General features: G+C 41.0%; 2 protein-coding genes across 4 annotated transcripts; both read right to left on the bottom strand.

Annotated features, from left to right (window-relative positions):
• Nucleotides 1-13: 13 nt before the first annotated feature.
• Nucleotides 14-14,775, bottom strand: LOC121726040 (retinol dehydrogenase 13-like). Of its 3 annotated transcripts, XM_042113257.1 has the most exons (9): nt 8,980-9,168; nt 8,649-8,724; nt 4,957-5,083; nt 3,964-4,100; nt 3,488-3,644; nt 1,868-2,027; nt 976-1,180; nt 388-604; nt 14-323 (listed from the first exon to the last, which is right to left on the bottom strand). In XM_042113257.1, exons 1-8 carry the CDS (start codon nt 8,984-8,986, stop codon nt 424-426), a joined length of 1,050 nt encoding a protein of 349 aa, XP_041969191.1. In that variant the 5' UTR covers nt 8,987-9,168; the 3' UTR covers nt 14-323; nt 388-423. The 3 variants fall into 3 exon arrangements, with proteins under 3 accessions (XP_041969191.1, XP_041969192.1, XP_041969189.1); XM_042113258.1 differs by lacking the exon at nt 8,980-9,168 and adding an exon at nt 14,690-14,775 and having other exon boundaries at nt 14-604; XM_042113255.1 differs by having other exon boundaries at nt 14-604; nt 8,980-9,167.
• On the bottom strand, nt 12,145-14,675 carry LOC121726039 (patj homolog). Its single transcript, XM_042113254.1, has one exon. It carries the CDS (start codon nt 14,512-14,514, stop codon nt 12,505-12,507), a length of 2,010 nt encoding a protein of 669 aa, XP_041969188.1. The 5' UTR covers nt 14,515-14,675; the 3' UTR covers nt 12,145-12,504.
• Nucleotides 14,776-17,921: the final 3,146 nt, after the last annotated feature.

Below are 17,921 nucleotides of genomic sequence, written 5' to 3' on the forward strand. Positions count from 1 at the left end.
TAATACGGAATTCTAAACACTATCATTTATTTGTCTAAATTAAAACTAAATTATTTAACAATAAATGCACCTCGCGCACCTCTTAATCCACGAACACCACACAATTTTTTCCATCATAGCAATTAAATATTGATTGTTTGGTTTCAACAGGGGGCATACATAGATAGTAAATAATAGTTGCAAAAATGTTAAAAGCTGACCAGTTACTGAAAACCCGCTCGCGCCTGTTTATTGCATCAGCACTATGAACTTTGATTGGAGACCTCTAATCTTATAGTAGTGTTGCAACAATACTGTCTTTATTCAACATGTTAAGTAACTTTTTTTTGTTCCTTGTGAGGCTTTACAGTTTACTTTACTGTCTTTATTCAACATGGTTACTTTTTTGTTCCTGATCAGGTTTTACTTGTTAATACAATAGTTTCACGCGGCGGCCACCAGGGGCGCAGCTACGGCGGGTGCGCGCGCCGGTGTGAGGGTGGGGGGCGCGGCGGGGGCGGGTGCGGCGAGGCGGCTGGTGATCCACTTGTCGCTGACCTTCCACAGCCACAGCCCCAGCTCGTAGTCCTGCGCCTCAGCCGACGGCAGCGCCAGCTCCTTGTCGCTAAAATATTATAACCAACACGTTATATCCAACTGATTGGTCGCAGGGCAGCACGTTACGAATATGTAGGCTGCCGGGCTACGACTGTTTCGTATTTCTTTTTCTGTTGTTGAAATCGTTGATGGCCAATGACCATCCATGTGCCATTTTAAAATTACCTTAGTGATCATCTCTATACCTACTGTTCTTGTAATTCTCACTCGAGTCAGTCAGAATTATTATTACCAAACGTTAAAATATCCTGCATCCTGTATGAATACAAATGTATTTTTAACCTACTTACTATTGCTTATATACTGGAGTACACTACTGTATTGTATTCGTTACTAATAGAAATGTTTAAACAATGCATACTGTATAAACACACTCACACAAAGTAGTCGCCCTTGGTATCAGCGAGCGCGGGATCTAGCGCGGCATGCAGGATAGTCTGTGCGCCGGTGCGCGCGTTCTTCATCACGGGCCAGAACAGCGGGTACACGAAGAAGCGCGTGAAGCTGCGGGACATCGGCAGGTGGCGCGTGATGTACGTGTCCGAGAAACCCGGGTCCACCGCCGAGACTGCCACGCCCGTGCCTGAGATAGTAAGATATGACGTCACATCAGTCTGTAGACTTACTACAGACTGATGTGAGGAGTTGATAAATAGCAGATAACGTCTAAGCGTGTTTACACACGGCGCCGCAGCGGCAGCGTTTTTCGCCGCCGCGCACACTGCGGCGCGATCATGGGTCCGACTAATCTCGTATGTTTGTTGAAAACTGCGGCACCGCTCGCTGCCGGCGGCGGCGTGTGATAAGCTTGGCCCATAGAAATACAAGGATGAGTATGCAGCGGCGCCGCCGCGGTGGCGGTGGCTCGTGTGTAAACACGCTAGCTAATGAGACGATGACAATTACATCAGATGCCGTCATAATTTGCCGTGATTTTTTTTTCCGGTTCATTAATTGTTTTAAATGTTAACTTTATCTTGTGTCATTTGTCAAAAGTTGTTTTTCTTAGAATCTTATAAGTGAAAACATGTAAACGGTCTATTGTTATATTCCTAGAAGTTTTTTATATGTAATTATTGTACTGTTTGTTTTCCTAAATAAATAAAATAAAAAAATATATATATATATATTTTCATATCTCTTTCTATATTTTTATAGAAATCAGTGGTCTATTTTTTTATTTTAACTAAAGACCTCCGAGTCATGAGACCTAATATTAAAGCACTGGACCAGGGACGCATTACGCTATATCATGACATATACGGTATACCGAGCATCCGGCGTCCGAGCTCCCTGGCGAAGAGCACGTTGGCGAGCTTGCTCTGGTTGTAGGCGTCGCTTGCGGTGGCGCTGTTGAGGTCGTCGCGGTGGATGCGCCCCTTGAAGTGCGACTTGCACGTCACCACAATCACGCGGCTCGGCGCCGATTTCTGAAATAGGGATAAATATGTTATCGAGGCTTTACGCTACTTGTCTCCTTCGAATTGGTTACCATTTTTTGCCGCTAGAGGCGCTGTTTCGAATAGTAGTCTTTGAAGTAAAAAGTTGCAAAAACTTTATTCAACACAGTTTTGTTAAAAATACTGTCCTGTTTCTGTACGGCGAGAAAATTTTTTTGCTGTTTATTTACACGAATCTGTGGGAACAGAATTGCTCAAAGTGAAGTGAGCCCGTAGCTAGAGACTAGGCGGCCTTACAAACAAAGTCAGTGGATGTTACTGACCTTGAGCGTGTCGGTGAGCAGCGAGGTGAGTAGGAAGTGTGCGAGGTGGTTGACGGCGAGCTGCGTCTCGAAGCCGTCGGGCGTGAGGCGCTCGGGCGGCTCCATCACCGCCGCGTTGTTCACCAGCACGTGCAGGTGCGGCTCCTCCTTTAGTCGGTGTCACTGACCTTGAGCGTGTCGGTGAGCAGCGAGGTGAGCAGGAAGTGTGCGAGGTGGTTGACGGCGAGCTGCGTCTCGAAGCCGTCGGGCGTGAGGCGCTCGGGCGGCTCCATCACCGCCGCGTTGTTCACCAGCACGTGCAGGTGCGGCTCCTCCTTTAGTGGTGTCACTGACCTTGAGCGTGTCGGTGAGCAGCGAGGTGAGCAGGAAGTGTGCGAGGTGGTTGACGGCGAGCTGCGTCTCGAAGCCGTCGGGCGTGAGGCGCTCGGGCGGCTCCATCACCGCCGCGTTGTTCACCAGCACGTGCAGGTGCGGCTCCTCCTTTAGTGGTGTCACTGACCTTGAGCGTGTCGGTGAGCAGCGAGGTGAGCAGGAAGTGTGCGAGGTGGTTGACGGCGAGCTGCGTCTCGAAGCCGTCGGGCGTGAGGCGCTCGGGCGGCTCCAGCACTGCCGCGTTGTTCACCAGCACGTGCAGGTGCGGCTCCTCCTTTAGTCGGTGTCACTGACCTTGAGCGTGTCGGTGAGCAGCGAGGTGAGCAGGAAGTGTGCGAGGTGGTTGACGGCGAGCTGCGTCTCGAAGCCGTCGGGCGTGAGGCGCTCGGGCGGCTCCATCACCGCCGCGTTGTTCACCAGCACGTGCAGGTGCGGCTCCTCCTTTAGTCGGTGTCACTGACCTTGAGCGTGTCGGTGAGCAGCGAGGTGAGCAGGAAGTGTGCGAGGTGGTTGACGGCGAGCTGCGTCTCGAAGCCGTCGGGCGTGAGGCGCTCGGGCGGCTCCAGCACTGCCGCGTTGTTCACCAGCACGTGCAGGTGCGGCTCCTCCTTTAGTCGGTGTCACTGACCTTGAGCGTGTCGGTGAGCAGCGAGGTGAGCAGGAAGTGTGCGAGGTGGTTGACGGCGAGCTGCGTCTCGAAGCCGTCGGGCGTGAGGCGCTCGGGCGGCTCCAGCACTGCCGCGTTGTTCACCAGCACGTGCAGGTGCGGCTCCTCCTTTAGTCGGTGTCACTGACCTTGAGCGTGTCGGTGAGCAGCGAGGTGAGCAGGAAGTGTGCGAGGTGGTTGACGGCGAGCTGCGTCTCGAAGCCGTCGGGCGTGAGGCGCTCGGGCGGCTCAAGCACCGCGGCGTTGTTCACCAGCACGTGCAGGTGCGGCTCTTCCTTCTTGAACCTGGGGAGAAACATTAGGTAAGGCGTTTCCACTAGAGCTGCGTTGCGGGAAAGGCAAATGAAGCAATTCTTCGTTCTCCAAAGTCCAAACCACGTTTCCAGCAACACAGCTTAGCTCAGCTCTGGTGGAAACACAGTCCACTACTAGATCATTTAAGCCTTTCGAGGGTACGCATATTACGTAATATCAAATATGCGTACCTACTACCTACTGTTTCTTCTAAATATTATAGCATAAACTGTTTAATATTATTATGTTTATCTTTAGGCGACTCTATTCTACGAATCTACTTCCCAACTTCAAGCATCTCGTAGCTCACCTGTCGACGAACTTCTTGACGGAGTGGACGCTGGCGAGGTCGCAGGGCCGGCAGTAAACGTACTTGTTGCCCGACTCCAGCACGATCTCGCGCCGCGCCGCCTCGCACTTCGCCATGTCGCGGCACGCCATGAACACCTGACACAATGAGTGCTATTTGAGATATTGACTCATTCGTTGTTACTTCTCGAACCGGTGGTAGGCATCGTTCAAAGAGCATTAATTTTTAACCTATTTACAGTAATAAATTATTTAAATTATTTTATTTCATTTCATTGGTCGAGATCAGCCAACGTTCTATATTGACTTGACACAACCTGCATTAACCAGACCAAATAATGTAGGTTCGCTACTCTCCTACCATGCAATTTCTCAGATTACATGGTAGGCGAGTACTCTGACCCAACGATACTAATTGTCTCTTTCACTTGCGAATAATGTGTTGTTTTCTCACTTCCACAGCTGGTACTATATAGAAGTGCATTAGCGATAGATATGTTATGTTATGCACAAGTTAAAATATAGTGATGCCGCGAGGGGTCAATGAACAAATTTCGACCTGCTCTGCGACCAGCCTATAGTAAAATTCATACTACTTAGCATGAATGAACTACAAGACTTGATCGCCATTTCAGATTAATTACAGAAAGCTTTCAACAGTAATTACTTTTTGTTTTCAATATCTAGGACGGCTTTTCAGTCTGTAGGACGCAGAACGCTCGGCGTAAGCCGTAAATTTGAGCTACTTTGTTCAGATCCAATTAAAGTTAGCGAAGGAAGTACTGAATACATATTAACTTTTCTATTCTATTTTCGGAAAATCATTTTACTAAGAACAGTATGAACTCCATTGGGGAGCCGGGAAGAATTGTTTATAAATAGGCCGTATAGGCCGCGTCCTGCGGGGCGCACAGATTTCGTACAGGGGCGGCGGAAATAGTGGCCTACATTCATAAAAATGTAAATCCGGCACTGGAATCAGCGGGTACTTTACCTTAGCTCCGCGCTTGGCGAACTCGGCGACGGTCTCGCGGCCGATGCCGGTGTTGGCGCCCGTCACGACCACCGTCAGGCCCTCCGCGCGGACCTTCTTGTCGAACGGCGTGCCCCCGTACATGTCCCTGGTACACACAAGCTCATGTCGAACACATCCTTATTGATATTATACAAGGTGTAACAAAAATAAGTGATAATACTTTAGGGTGAGTATGTGTTCCTTATAGAGAGTTCACTGTGAAAATAGCAGCGCTGAAAGACCAATTTTTTCACTTTTGTATGGGGAAACTCGTGACGTTCGCACGCTTGTCCATACAAAAGTGAAATAAGATTTGGTCTTTCAGCGCTGCTACTTTCACATTGTTAACTCTCTATAAGGAACACATACACACCCTAAAGTATTATCATATATTTTTGTTACACCCTGTATGTTATGTGAGAGCGTGTCTGTCTGCGTCCTGGGAGATCGCAAGACGGCACACTTTTTGGCGCCATGCAGACTGTATGTGCGCCGCAGACTCGATCACACAAAACGTGTGCCCTCTGCGATCTCCCTTAAGTTGAACCGATTCAGATAAGATTTGGTATGAAGTAGGTATACTTTGAGCTCTTGAGAGACGGGGAAGGTAATGTCATATGGTGTGTTTTCCAATAAGAGCATTATAGCGCATTGTGCGGTATAATGCTCAACGTTGAATGTTTCAACCACAACACCGCCTCGCAGAATCGAGCACTATCATTAACAAAAAATTAAAACCGACTTCCAAGGTAAAAACAATAATAACATCCTTATAATATGAACTAAAAAGTATTAAATAATTTTTCCTATCTAATAGTTATTTTTTCCGAATTCGGCTAAACCTCAACTATTTCTGTACTCAATCTTCATCATTTTGAAGTCGGTACCAGATAGCTGAATCTTTAGTTCTCTGACAGAATATTTGAAACTTTTGGAACTGGCACCGACTTTTGGACTTTCTGGATGGTGTTTGTTTTTGTTTTGGCGGGGGGCTGCGCCCCCCGAACTCCCCCTTTAGGGGAGGCTACGCCCCCCGTCCCCCCTTCGGTATCCGTGGCTGAGTAGTTAAGTAAGGCCCACTCATCACAGCCTTGAGATGCCTTAAAAATACTTCGTAAACATCAGAAAACAGATGATCTTATCTGAAGATTACGAAAATCTGAAATGCGAATTTCTTCTAAACGGAGAGTTTACTGGCGGTGGAAACGGTAAGTAGGAGTTTTTCTCACCCAAAACAATCTTCCTTAACATTTAATTGACATAGGTTCCTAAACCTTAGCCAAATTTTTCTAAGTATTTTCGCCATACTAACAAGGGTCACATTTCGGCCTGTCATGCGACAGGGGTTGATTTTTGAGAAAAGTTTATCTGAGCTTTTTTGCTTCCCTTGGCACCCCCTATCGATTGGTATAATAAAAAGGGGTGGTCTTAGGGGGTTGGATTTTTTCTAAGTATTTTCGCCATACTAACGAGGTTCGTATATCGGCCTGTATCTGGCCGGGGGTTGATTTTTGAGAAAAGTTTATTTGAGCTTTCTTACTCCCCTTGACGCCCCCTATCGATTGGTGTATTCAAAAGGGGTGGTTATAAGAGGTTTAATTTTTTCGTCCAAATTTAAATTATTTTCTCCGTACTAACGAGGTTCACATTTCGGCCTGTCTTTCGACAGAGGTTTATTTTTGAGAAAAGTTTATCTGAGCTTTTTTGCTCCCCTTGGCGCCCCCTATCGATTGGTATATTCAAAAAGGGTGGTTATTTATAAGAGGTTAAAATTTTGACGAAAAATTTTTCTAAGTCTTTTTTCCATAGTGCCCCGTTTCCTTCAGTCCAACCCAAATGTGTGCCTTACGCTCTGGAGTAAAGGTTGAATTTGTTAATTATGTTCAATTTTGTGGTACTTTTATGTATTTTGAAACAACATTAAGTATATATTTTTTTTGTATTAAAATCGCTTTGAAATGTACCAAATAAATAAGGACATAACGTGATGACTGATGATATTTTATGGTGTTGTGTGTACCTATATTGTATCCATATACAACCATGTGAGTTGTGACATTGGTGACCCTGACATGGTAGTGATGATGATGATGATGATGATGATGATGATGAATGTAATTTGCATAGTAGTTTAGAGGACCGGTTGGTCTCTCTAAGAGTCGACTAGAGGTCGGAGGAGTATAGAGTAAAACTCGATATACTGTGGTGAACTGAAGTGGTTTATTGAACAATCTGTGCGGTTTATATACAAAAATTTTACATAATTATTATTATTCTAAATCTGTACAAGAGTTAAAAGATTAATTTCTATTGGCTGTTACACATTAGAGAGAGACATAAAGAAAGGGATAAAAATATTTACAAAAATTAGAAAGAGAAAAAAATGGAATAAGGAATATTTACAAAGTTTTAAGATTGCTGCGCGGGAATCTAGCCGCACCGCGGCTCGCGGCGCTGGCATCCCCCGAGTATAAATATGGGCTCTCGCGGGCCGCGAATTCAGTTCGCCCTACAAATATATACCTACTAGTAATCTGTGAGTTCGCCCGCGCGCGCCATTCCGACGTCGTCTCGCTGTCGGTCGCCGCCGTGCCGGTAATAACAGTAGTGCCGCCATTTTGTGAAGATGTTATGAAGCTCTGCAAACACCATGAAGACCTTAGCCACGCTGCGAATATTCCTCGCTCGACGTAGCCTCGATGTGAAGACGCGTAGTGTAGTGTTGCGAAGAATTCTTATTAGAAAAACGCCCTTTTCAGGGCCGGTTCATGTCCGGTATTATTATACGGACAGCTGTTTCTCTCGTTATTGCGAACGTACGTTCTTTGCAGAACGGTTTTCTTCTATGTTTTATCTTCTATAACGAACGTATACAAAGACGGTGTGCGTTCTTCTGAACGTAGTTTTCTTTGTTTCAATCGGCGAACGAACGTAGGTACTGCTACAGTAGCATATGCTTTCAGTTCTTAAAACAACGCCTAAACCCCCAAACTTGTATCTATAAGGAATCCGGAGTTCTCTTAGTATCTTCGGAACCATAGTATACCTTGGTGCAAAATCTTGCGTTTTGGTAGCATATGCTAAGGATGCTTCTCATAAAATCAAAATCACCATATGTTTCCATATAAATTTTGAGGTGTTCCCTCGATTACTCATGGATCCCATCATCAGATCACCACTTTTGTGAAAATGGGACCAAATTGGAGTGAAATCTAATATAACAAAACAAAAATTTTGAAAATCGGTTCACAAACGGCGGAGTAGTGGTCGAACATACAAAAAAAAATCCACAGCCGAATATATAACCTCCTCGTTTTTTGGAAGTCGGTTAAAAAGTAGTGGTTTCGCTTGATGCGTGCAATGGATACCAACTCTGACAGAAATGTAGTTTCAGCATAATTCGACATTAAGCGCCACTGAGTCGCATTGTGGTCTCTAATTGGAAAACTAGGATGATAGTTTTTGTTGCGGAAAATGTACGGTTTCGGGACGATAAAATGAATAATATGGGCCTCATAGTCATCTAGTTAGTTAATTATCATTTTTGAGATTAGGTCGACGAGGTAGGTTGACATGCGCGCATTTATGATTTATGCGGCATTAAATTGTCGTTTTGTAGTCTTTACTATTTAGGCCCTCAATAGTAAATTATATAATGTAGCTGTACTTACTTGAATACACATAGCGCGCCGGCGCCGGCCGCCATGCCGGTGAGCACGGCGAGGGGCAGGTTGGGCACCCACATCGCTGTTGACAACACAACAATAATTTATATACTGAATGCAATAAGAAGGTCAATACAGGGTTGATCGTGAAATAATAGACATTCTTTGTTTTCCTTTTACGTCTATTTCATTAACATTATCTACTCTATTTTTATCCCAACGGTAAGTATAAGAGGTAATTCATGTTATGTCGCAGTACTTCATAAAAGCTTGCAAAAAATATAGGATGTTTCACTTTATAATATTATAGCATTTATTAGCACCGGTCACTACTCACTGGTCATTGCACTTCACTCAAGCGAATCTGTAAACAGGATGGTACCAAAACGTCTGTAGTTTAGTAGCCTTTGCACCTATGTTTATTGATGAAGCTATTAATAGACACGACTCAAAGTTTAAGTTGCTCTAATAATCACAGACCGCGATTAATTATTCAAAAGCACCCCTCCTGAAGAGATTCAAGGTAGTCGAGTACTCGATACATATTTTGTGTCTACTAACCTACTGTTTTCAGTAAAAACAATTAATCGAACACAAGATAGTACCTACCTACACTTCAATCAGAACAATTTTTGAACTCACCAACAAAGAATCTTGGAACTTTGTAAAATATTACGTTGGGATTTCAAGGTATAAAGGGAATGAAAATCCAAAATAATAGTTTTAGAAGTTTTAATTCTCTTTTCATAGATATATGCTTTTCGTGTAGTACAGCTAGTGGTGAAGTAGTTACAGTGCGATCTAATGCTCAAACAGGATCGGGTGATGTAATAATACTATGCGGAAAATGGGCGTCCAACCGCGGAAAACTTTTCATGATACTTTTACAGACTTCATACAAAAACATTCAACACAATATAATCTGCCTTATATTAGCCGTGCAAAATAATTGAGATTACCGATCAGACGCAAGAATTTCCAAAATTGCAATTTCGATGTTTTGTTTAATAACACAATGTTAGTAACTTAGAACTAGAAGCGTTAACTAAACGACGAGTTATAACTAGGCGACTAGAGGCTCTATTCTAGAGCTTAGAGAGATAGAAATTGAGGCAATAGAGAGCACCATTAATACTAGCTATTATAAAATGTAAGTTCAAAGTAAAATGAGCTTACGTTAGATCAAATCTAACTGAATATTTTTTTGAATAAAAGTTAGCGGAATCGTTAACATACAAACAGGAGAAAATAATATTTTGATTCAGGCGACTACCTAATGAAGACAATCGGTTTACTATTTCGTAGTAAGTATACTAAAATGAACCTATTACAAATACATATATTAAAGGCTGAAGCCGAATCTACCCAGAGACTCTATTTTACGTTCTAGTTATTTCAGTCGGAACAGGAAGATTAAGAGTTAACATAATCATATCTTTTCCTTACTAAAAAAATTTTTTTACACAACCATTAACATAAGGTGTGATGTCTTTATCTGATACATTGTAAAATTCACATATCAGACAGAGACAGAAGACCTTTTATAGTTATACGCTGTGTAAATATTTTTATTATTAAGAAGAATACGAAGTGTTGTACGTTTAGAATATTTGTTCATATGGAACAGTCAGAGTAGGTACTATTACATTAACTAGTTAAGTAATTTAAACTAGTTATTATCTGTTATACACGACGTGATCTGTGACTTATCAACTAAATAGTCTTACCATAATTCGTGAACAGAGAAAATATTCTTATAGTATGTTATGGCAGCTAGTATAGGAAAATGACTGCTATGTCTGTTTTCTACTTACTATGCTTCTATGGCCACTGTAAAATGACTACTATGTCTGTTAAGCTAACAAGGAGTTTATAAACTCCTGGTAAGCCTCAGAAGCTGGACATATTATGTACTATGGATTATTATATAGGTACTGAGGACAACCTATGTATTTCACATTGATTTACAGATCTATATCTTTACAAATATATTCTATTAACTTTATTTTCATCTTAAGATGTAAAATAATTCTTATCTGACTGTTCCTAATCACATGAGCAGATACAATCTTTTAAAATGCTCAAATAAAGTCGTTTTCAATCCCGTAAAAAGACTTAGGTTTAGGGTTGCACCAACTAACTTTAACTACAGTGCAAAATGTCAAATCATTGGTTAAAGTCCTTGGACGCCATATTTAACCTCCGCTCATATGTATATCTGAAAATTTACTATGTTTTACAGAGTTATATTTTTCCTGTCGATTTTTACAATTCAATTCAATTTTTTATACCCTCAATCCCGTAATACCGTAGCTTCAATAAAAAAAAAACACAACAGACATCTGTGAATTTCTCCGGTTAAAGTTAAAGCTAAAGGACGCCATATTTAACTGTGACCATAACTTTAACCACGCCTCTGGTGCAACCCACCCTTACGGTCGGTCGGTAATAATATTTTAAGCTTTAAAATACATAAATGAATAACAATAATGCAGAACAAACCGCGACAAAGTTGTAAACTGCCATTACAACATATTTTATATTGCCATAAAAGTTGAAATTGTACACCATAAACTTAATAATATTATGAAACTTTGAGCACCTGTATTATGTATATTTTTTTTGCTGGAAGCAACTGAGGCAATAATATGAACTAAATAACATTTGTTCAACAGTGGGTACTCATAAATACTTTCTGAGATTACTTTAAAGAATTACTTAAATGAAAAAAATGTGGCAACTGGCAGTATGATGTAGTTTTAAGTAACTTCTTATTATGTTTGTAGTGATCTAACTTTTTTTTATTAATAATATATCTTATACACAGTTCAATAAAGATGCTCAATGGGTGCCTATAATATAGATATTGACCGTGACCAATTAAAATTTATTTACATATAAAAGAAGTTACATGTATAATTGTTCCCCTTAGGTATATCTATAGCAGTTACACTACACCTACACTATATTACGATTATATTCAAGGGGACCAAAAAGATCACCCTGTAGAATATTTTTTTTAGAAATATAAATTGTGCTATAGTATATACTATTTGACTAACACATTAAAAAGTTTGAATTTTAAATATTATAATTCTACTAAAGTGATCTTTTAAAGTCACTGATTTTTGTTGATCATGAACCTTAATTCTGCCTAATTTTAGGTAAATCTAAAATAGTAAATAACTTTTTAGTTTTTACCACACAACCATAAACAAATAAGTTGTCATATTAAATCAAATGTAAATATTTTTGCATGTTTAACACACATGTAAAGTTATGAATTACTTAATAATATTGTATCAAATAATTATATCCAACAAAATAGAAAACGTAAAATTTGTATTCAAGAAAATTTCTACAAAACTGAGAAATATTTGTAGCATCCTGTATATTTAGTTAATTTCATATAAATATAAAATTGTATCTTACACATACAGGCAAATAGCAGATATACATCTTTAAAAACAATATATCAACTAACAAGAGTTTAGTAACTGAAGATATATACTTTTTATATTAGAAACAGAATTAAGGTATCAACGACTTACAGTATTTAGTAATGAGATGTTCTTGTAAAGTAGTGTGCAATACAAAACATTGAGTGACTCAAGATATGTAATCTAGCTAGTAAAGCGTTAGTTTCTATCATAATATAATATATGTATATTATATATTTCTATGAGTTTTGTAAGCAGGGAGACCTATTTTACCTAGTACAAATCTGGTGTAAAATTAGATACTATACTAATATTTCACTGAGCGCGTTCTAAACGCATTTAAAAATGCTTTAATAAGCGTATAGGAGATATGATTTCAAATATGACTAGTTATAACACAGTGAGTGAGATGGAGCCGAGAACTAACTCGGTTTGGTGTTGAGTGTAGTTGTACTCTTAGATTTACTGTTGTCGTTGCTGGGAAGCGGTCGGGCTATACCCACTCTGACCACTCCTCTTGGTGCCCCTTTTAATGCTTGTACGGCTTGGTCCAATGTCGCGTTTTTTATACTGGCCCCATTCACAGACATTACCCTGTCTCCCGGCGCTATGTCACCGCTCTTTTCCGCAACACCACCGGGTACCAAGCTCCTCACAACAATGACAGTGCCATTGGGATCAATCGGATCCTGATAATCGAGAATCGAGAACCCGAGCCCCTGGTCACCTTTTACTAGCTCCACAATATCTTCTTTGCTCTGCCACATCGCTAGACCTGACACACACTCCAGAGAACGAGACTTTTTAGAGTTTGCGGAGTGGTTTGTCAGTGTTGCCGTACTGGAAGTATTGATTGAGGTATCGGATTGAGCTTTCACAATAGTAGTTAAGTTATTAAGGCTGCCTGAGATTATTTTTCGCGCTTCGAAGCCCTCGCGGTCCTGCGACAAATTAATGACAGGTCGGGGGCCGCTCTCGGTGCTACTGCGTGCGCAGACCAACCTCACACGATTCGGTAGCTGCTTCAAAATATTCACAACTTCAGTGTGAGTGAGACCGTGTAATCTATATTCGTTAGCTTCGAGCAGCTCGTCACCAGCTATGAATGTACCCTGTTGTCCCACCGGTCCCTCGGGAAGCACAGACCTGATGTAGTGGTGAGGTCTTACTTCCTGGCCACCCTCCACGTCCACTGTTCCCTCAAGACTTATGCCTAAGCCTGACAATTTGCTCACTTCTGCTATGAGTATTTCTTTGCCAGGTCCCAGTTCTTCTTCCCACCTTCTTTTGATATCCTCCTTGTCTATAGCAAGTATTTCATTGAACCTTCTGTCTAATTCTTCTTGAGAAGGCTCAGATATTTCAGCTTCGAGGTCACCAACCTCCAAAACACTAGAGTCAATAGTAGTGTTGGACTCGGGCTCCGGTTCTATTTCAACAGTACTGTTATCGGCTTGGGAAGGCACAGGGAACCAGGTAAGAGTGGTTGCAGAAGGTGAGGGCGAAGCGGGCCTCTCCTCATTAAATATAGCGAGCTGGAGGTGTTCAAACTTGGGTCCACGCAAATATCTCTCCAGCACCAAGTGAACCGATATACCAGTGTTTCTCAATATTTCTACAGCTTGGGGATTACTTTTGTCGGCTAGAGAAATACCATCCACTTCAATAATTCTATCGTTCAATCTAATCTTTCCACTCTGATCTGCACTGCTGCCCTCTATGATACTCTTCACGAATATACCTGACAGCTCCTCCTTTTCACAGACATATCCCGCTACTGTGATACCTAATCCATAAACATTTTTGTTGAGATCAACGTGAACAATCTCTATTTCTGGTAGAGTAGGCAGTTCAACTGGTACCGAGATAGTTATAGCGGGGGACACAGTCGGTGACACTATGGGATGGTCCGGTATCTGTTGAGGGTTTTCACCAATTACACTCACAATATTTGCCGCTACTAAGTTTTCGACGTCTCCGTTCTCGGCACTAATGTATTCACCGTAACACTGGGACAAGTCGTAGACGGCGCCGTAGCCCGCCTCTATGAGATGGCGGTCGAGAAGGTCGGGATCCGCCAGCAGCTTGGTAGGCACTAGGGCAGTTCCCGGAATCGGAGCTCGCAGCGCGGCGGCCGGATCCGCGGGCCTCGCCACTAGGAGGCGCACCGTAGGCCCCGTCTGTCGCAGAACCGCCGCGACTTGCTCGGACGTGAACCCGCGCAAGTTCACCGAGCCCACTTGAAGAACGTGATCGCCGCTCTGCAGCCGCCCGTCCTTGTCGGCGATCCCGCCGGGCAGCACGTACTTGATCACCACGCCCGTGCTCCTGCCGCCGACCAAATTGAACCCCAGCCCGTTGCCGTCGTTCGTGAGCTCGACCACTTCCACCTGCGCCCACTCCGTGCTTAGCACCATCGTTTTCCTAACCATCGGAGCCTTTGAATGTTACGTGACGCTGACGAGGAGGTTATGCTCGGTCGACGAATACATCGCGGAAATATGTTTGAATTCTTATGATATCGTAGAATTATTAAAATAGAAAAGCACACAGCCTAAAACGTTATTTTTTTGTAAACTTATATTTATAAAAATGACATTTACATACTTGCTGAAACGGAGACAGCGAGAATGTGGCCAGCTTCGAGCAGGAATGTCAGTCGAATAAAAATTTATTGAGAGAATACAAAATATTAAGTATGTCAAGAATATTAAAAATTACGACCTGATAATTTATATAAATGAACAAAATATGATGTGATTATTTTATTAACAATATGGCTATATTTATGTTAACAATTTATAAAACATATTTTCAGTATGTAGCACTCGAAAAAAAATTTAAACGTTTCGGACAATTTGTAATAGATGGAGTAAGCGATTTCCGTACTCTGAATACAACATACAAAACTAGATGGCGCTAATAAAATTAGTAAATCTATTCAACACTAGATGGCACTGACTAAATGTATCGTAGTGTATCTTTTTACATTTTTTTATAATTTATTTTGTACTAATTATAGAACGTAGTAAATGAAAAATGTAGTATAATATTAAATATATGTAGTAAATGCAAACTCATGACTTGACAACGATTTTGTATACCAGTAAGTATTAATTTTTGTTAGCATATTGACATGTATTTTATTAAGTTGATTGTTGTTTTATGTTTGGGCGACGACTCACAGCCACAGCACAATCATAACACACATAGCTAGGGAACATCATTGCTGTCGCCTACTTTGCTCATTTAGACCCCGGACCGGGGTCCCCGGATAGATCTTATAAAGGTGCCTCTTTAGAAAAAGAAGTCTATAAAAGTCTAGGAAGACAAAGCTTATTAATTTATTGTTATACAGGGTGTTACAAAAATAAGTGAGAATACTTTAGGGTGTGTACGTGTTCCTTGTAGAGCATAACGCTCGGGCCCGTGCCCATACAAATATGAAAAAAAAAATTGGTCTTTTAGCGCTGCTACTTTCACAGTGAACTCTCTACAAGGAACACGTACACACCCTAAAGTATTATCACTTATTTTTGTTACACACTGTATAAGTACCTACTATTAGTTACTTACATAATATCGTTTTAATGAGTATGTTTCTTGAGTAATGTATCGGACATTGCAAATGACTGCCTAGTTTTAATGTTACTTAATTGTAACCCTCTAGAAATAAAATCTTATGGGGTTTTGAAGACGAGCTAATACTTGTTATGTAGAGGTTATCTATGGCCGGCAGCAGTAGTTAAACAGCCTAACCCGTACAATAACGAGTAGACAAGGACTTGGGTCTTCAACTTCAACTCCGTTGCGTCAAAATTCGTTTGTCACGCGGGAACCGTACATTGTTCCAGGAAGAAAAATATTCGATGTCATTTCCCGGGACTCAAATCAAGTTCAGAGGTTTGGGCGTAAAGAGGTAACATATAGACAGACACACTTTCGCATCTATAATATTGGTACATATTGGATAAAGAGATAGATCTAAAAGTCTACTGTGTCCCGTGACTGTAAGTATTATCAAAGCTGAGGTATGGAAGTAGTATTAAATTTTACGACGTTGGAATTACGACATTCTATTACTGTTAATTTCCAAAATATTAGCTTAGGTTGGGTTGCACCAACTAACTTTAACTATAACTGTAACTTTAACTTTTAACTACAGTGGAAAAAGGTCAAATCTTTGGTTAAAGTTAAATATTGCGTCCAAGGACGCCATATTTAACCTCCGCTCATACGTATATCTGAAAATTTACTATGTTTTACAGTGTTCTATTATTTTTGATTTCGATTTTTACGGATAATTAAATTTTTTATACCCTCAATCCCGTTACCTGTAGCTTCAATACCAAAAAATAAACGCAACAGACATCTGTGAATTTCTCCGGTTAAAGTTAAGGTTAAATTTTAAGCTAAAGGACGCCATATTTAACTAAAACCATAACTTTAACTTTAACCACGCCTCTGGTGCAAGCCAACCTTAATAGTTAACACTAATTTAGGACTCAAAAACTGGGATAACTTTACGAAAAAGGGGAGAGGCGAAGATCCTCACTCTTCTAACTTTTTCTTTTTAACTCTTGTGTTATTAGCCTTTGTTTTATAAAATAAATTGCTGCTTATATTTTATTTTTATTTTATAAATATGACGTTGTTTGGTGGTCTGTTTTATTGGTTGGAATTTAGGTACAAAAGAAGGATAATGAAACAACTTTTCATATGGTCGGATGTTTATTGAATCTCTTGGTTAATTCATACTTACCTATATCATTTATATTTAAGTAGGTACAAAAAATACTTAATAGTATATAGTACATTATGCACCTAGGGCAGAAAAATAAGAAATGTCTGAGATCACGTCATGTAATCTGAGGCTTTCTTATTTAACTGCCCATGGTGCGTATACTATTTTCTCCTCGACGGAGGCGAAAAACGGCAACATCGGTAAGCGCGGCGGGACGAAAGTTGGCTGTGATCTGAGACATTTCTTATTTTCCTGCCCCAGGTGCGTAATGTACTATTTATTGCCTATTTCTACAATAAAAAAAGACTGTAGTACTGTACTGTACTGCTCTGTACTGTATTATTATAAATATAAACCAAATTATAATTAATCACTGCGGGATTAGTATTACACATACTATACTATAATTACTTAGTATTAAGGCTTTATTTATTATTAGTTTGCTATATTATTATTAGTTTGCTCGGGGGACGAGCAAACGACCTTGGCCATACATTTGCCGCGTTGCCGAGATCGCACCAAAACTCTATTTTTTTACTTAACTTAGTTCAAAATTGTCCTAAAAAAAATTAAAACGGGGAATATGTAGTAAAACGGGGAAAGGAATGTTGATATACTGAAAATTATTGCTGTATTTTTATTATAACTTTGTAACAATGACATGTTACAAACCAAAGGCATTCATTGCTATGCGGATGATAGTACAGGTGATGCTGTATATACCGGCTCCCCTAATATTTCTCGGCAAAATGTCACTGAGAGTCGAAACGAACTTGTGTCTAAGGTGGAGAATTCATTGGAGAAGGTCTCTGAATGGGGTAGACGTAACTTAGTCCAATTCAACCCCGCCAAGACACAAGTCTGCGCGTTCACCACTAAAAAGTCACCAATGGTCGTTTATCCTCGTTTCGAGGGCACATCTTTAACCATCTCCCCTAGCATTGAGATACTTGGCGTCAACATATCGAGCGAAGTCCAGTTCCGATATCATCTTGAGGGTAAGGCCAAATTAGCCTCAAAGAAGCTTGGCGTTCTTAACAGAGCGAGACAGTACTTCAGTCCGGACCAACGCCTACAACTCTACAAGGCGCAGGT

The sequence above is a fragment of the Aricia agestis genome, chromosome 4 (genome assembly GCF_905147365.1).
Source record: "Aricia agestis chromosome 4, ilAriAges1.1, whole genome shotgun sequence".
Lineage (NCBI taxonomy): Eukaryota > Metazoa > Arthropoda > Insecta > Lepidoptera > Lycaenidae > Aricia > Aricia agestis.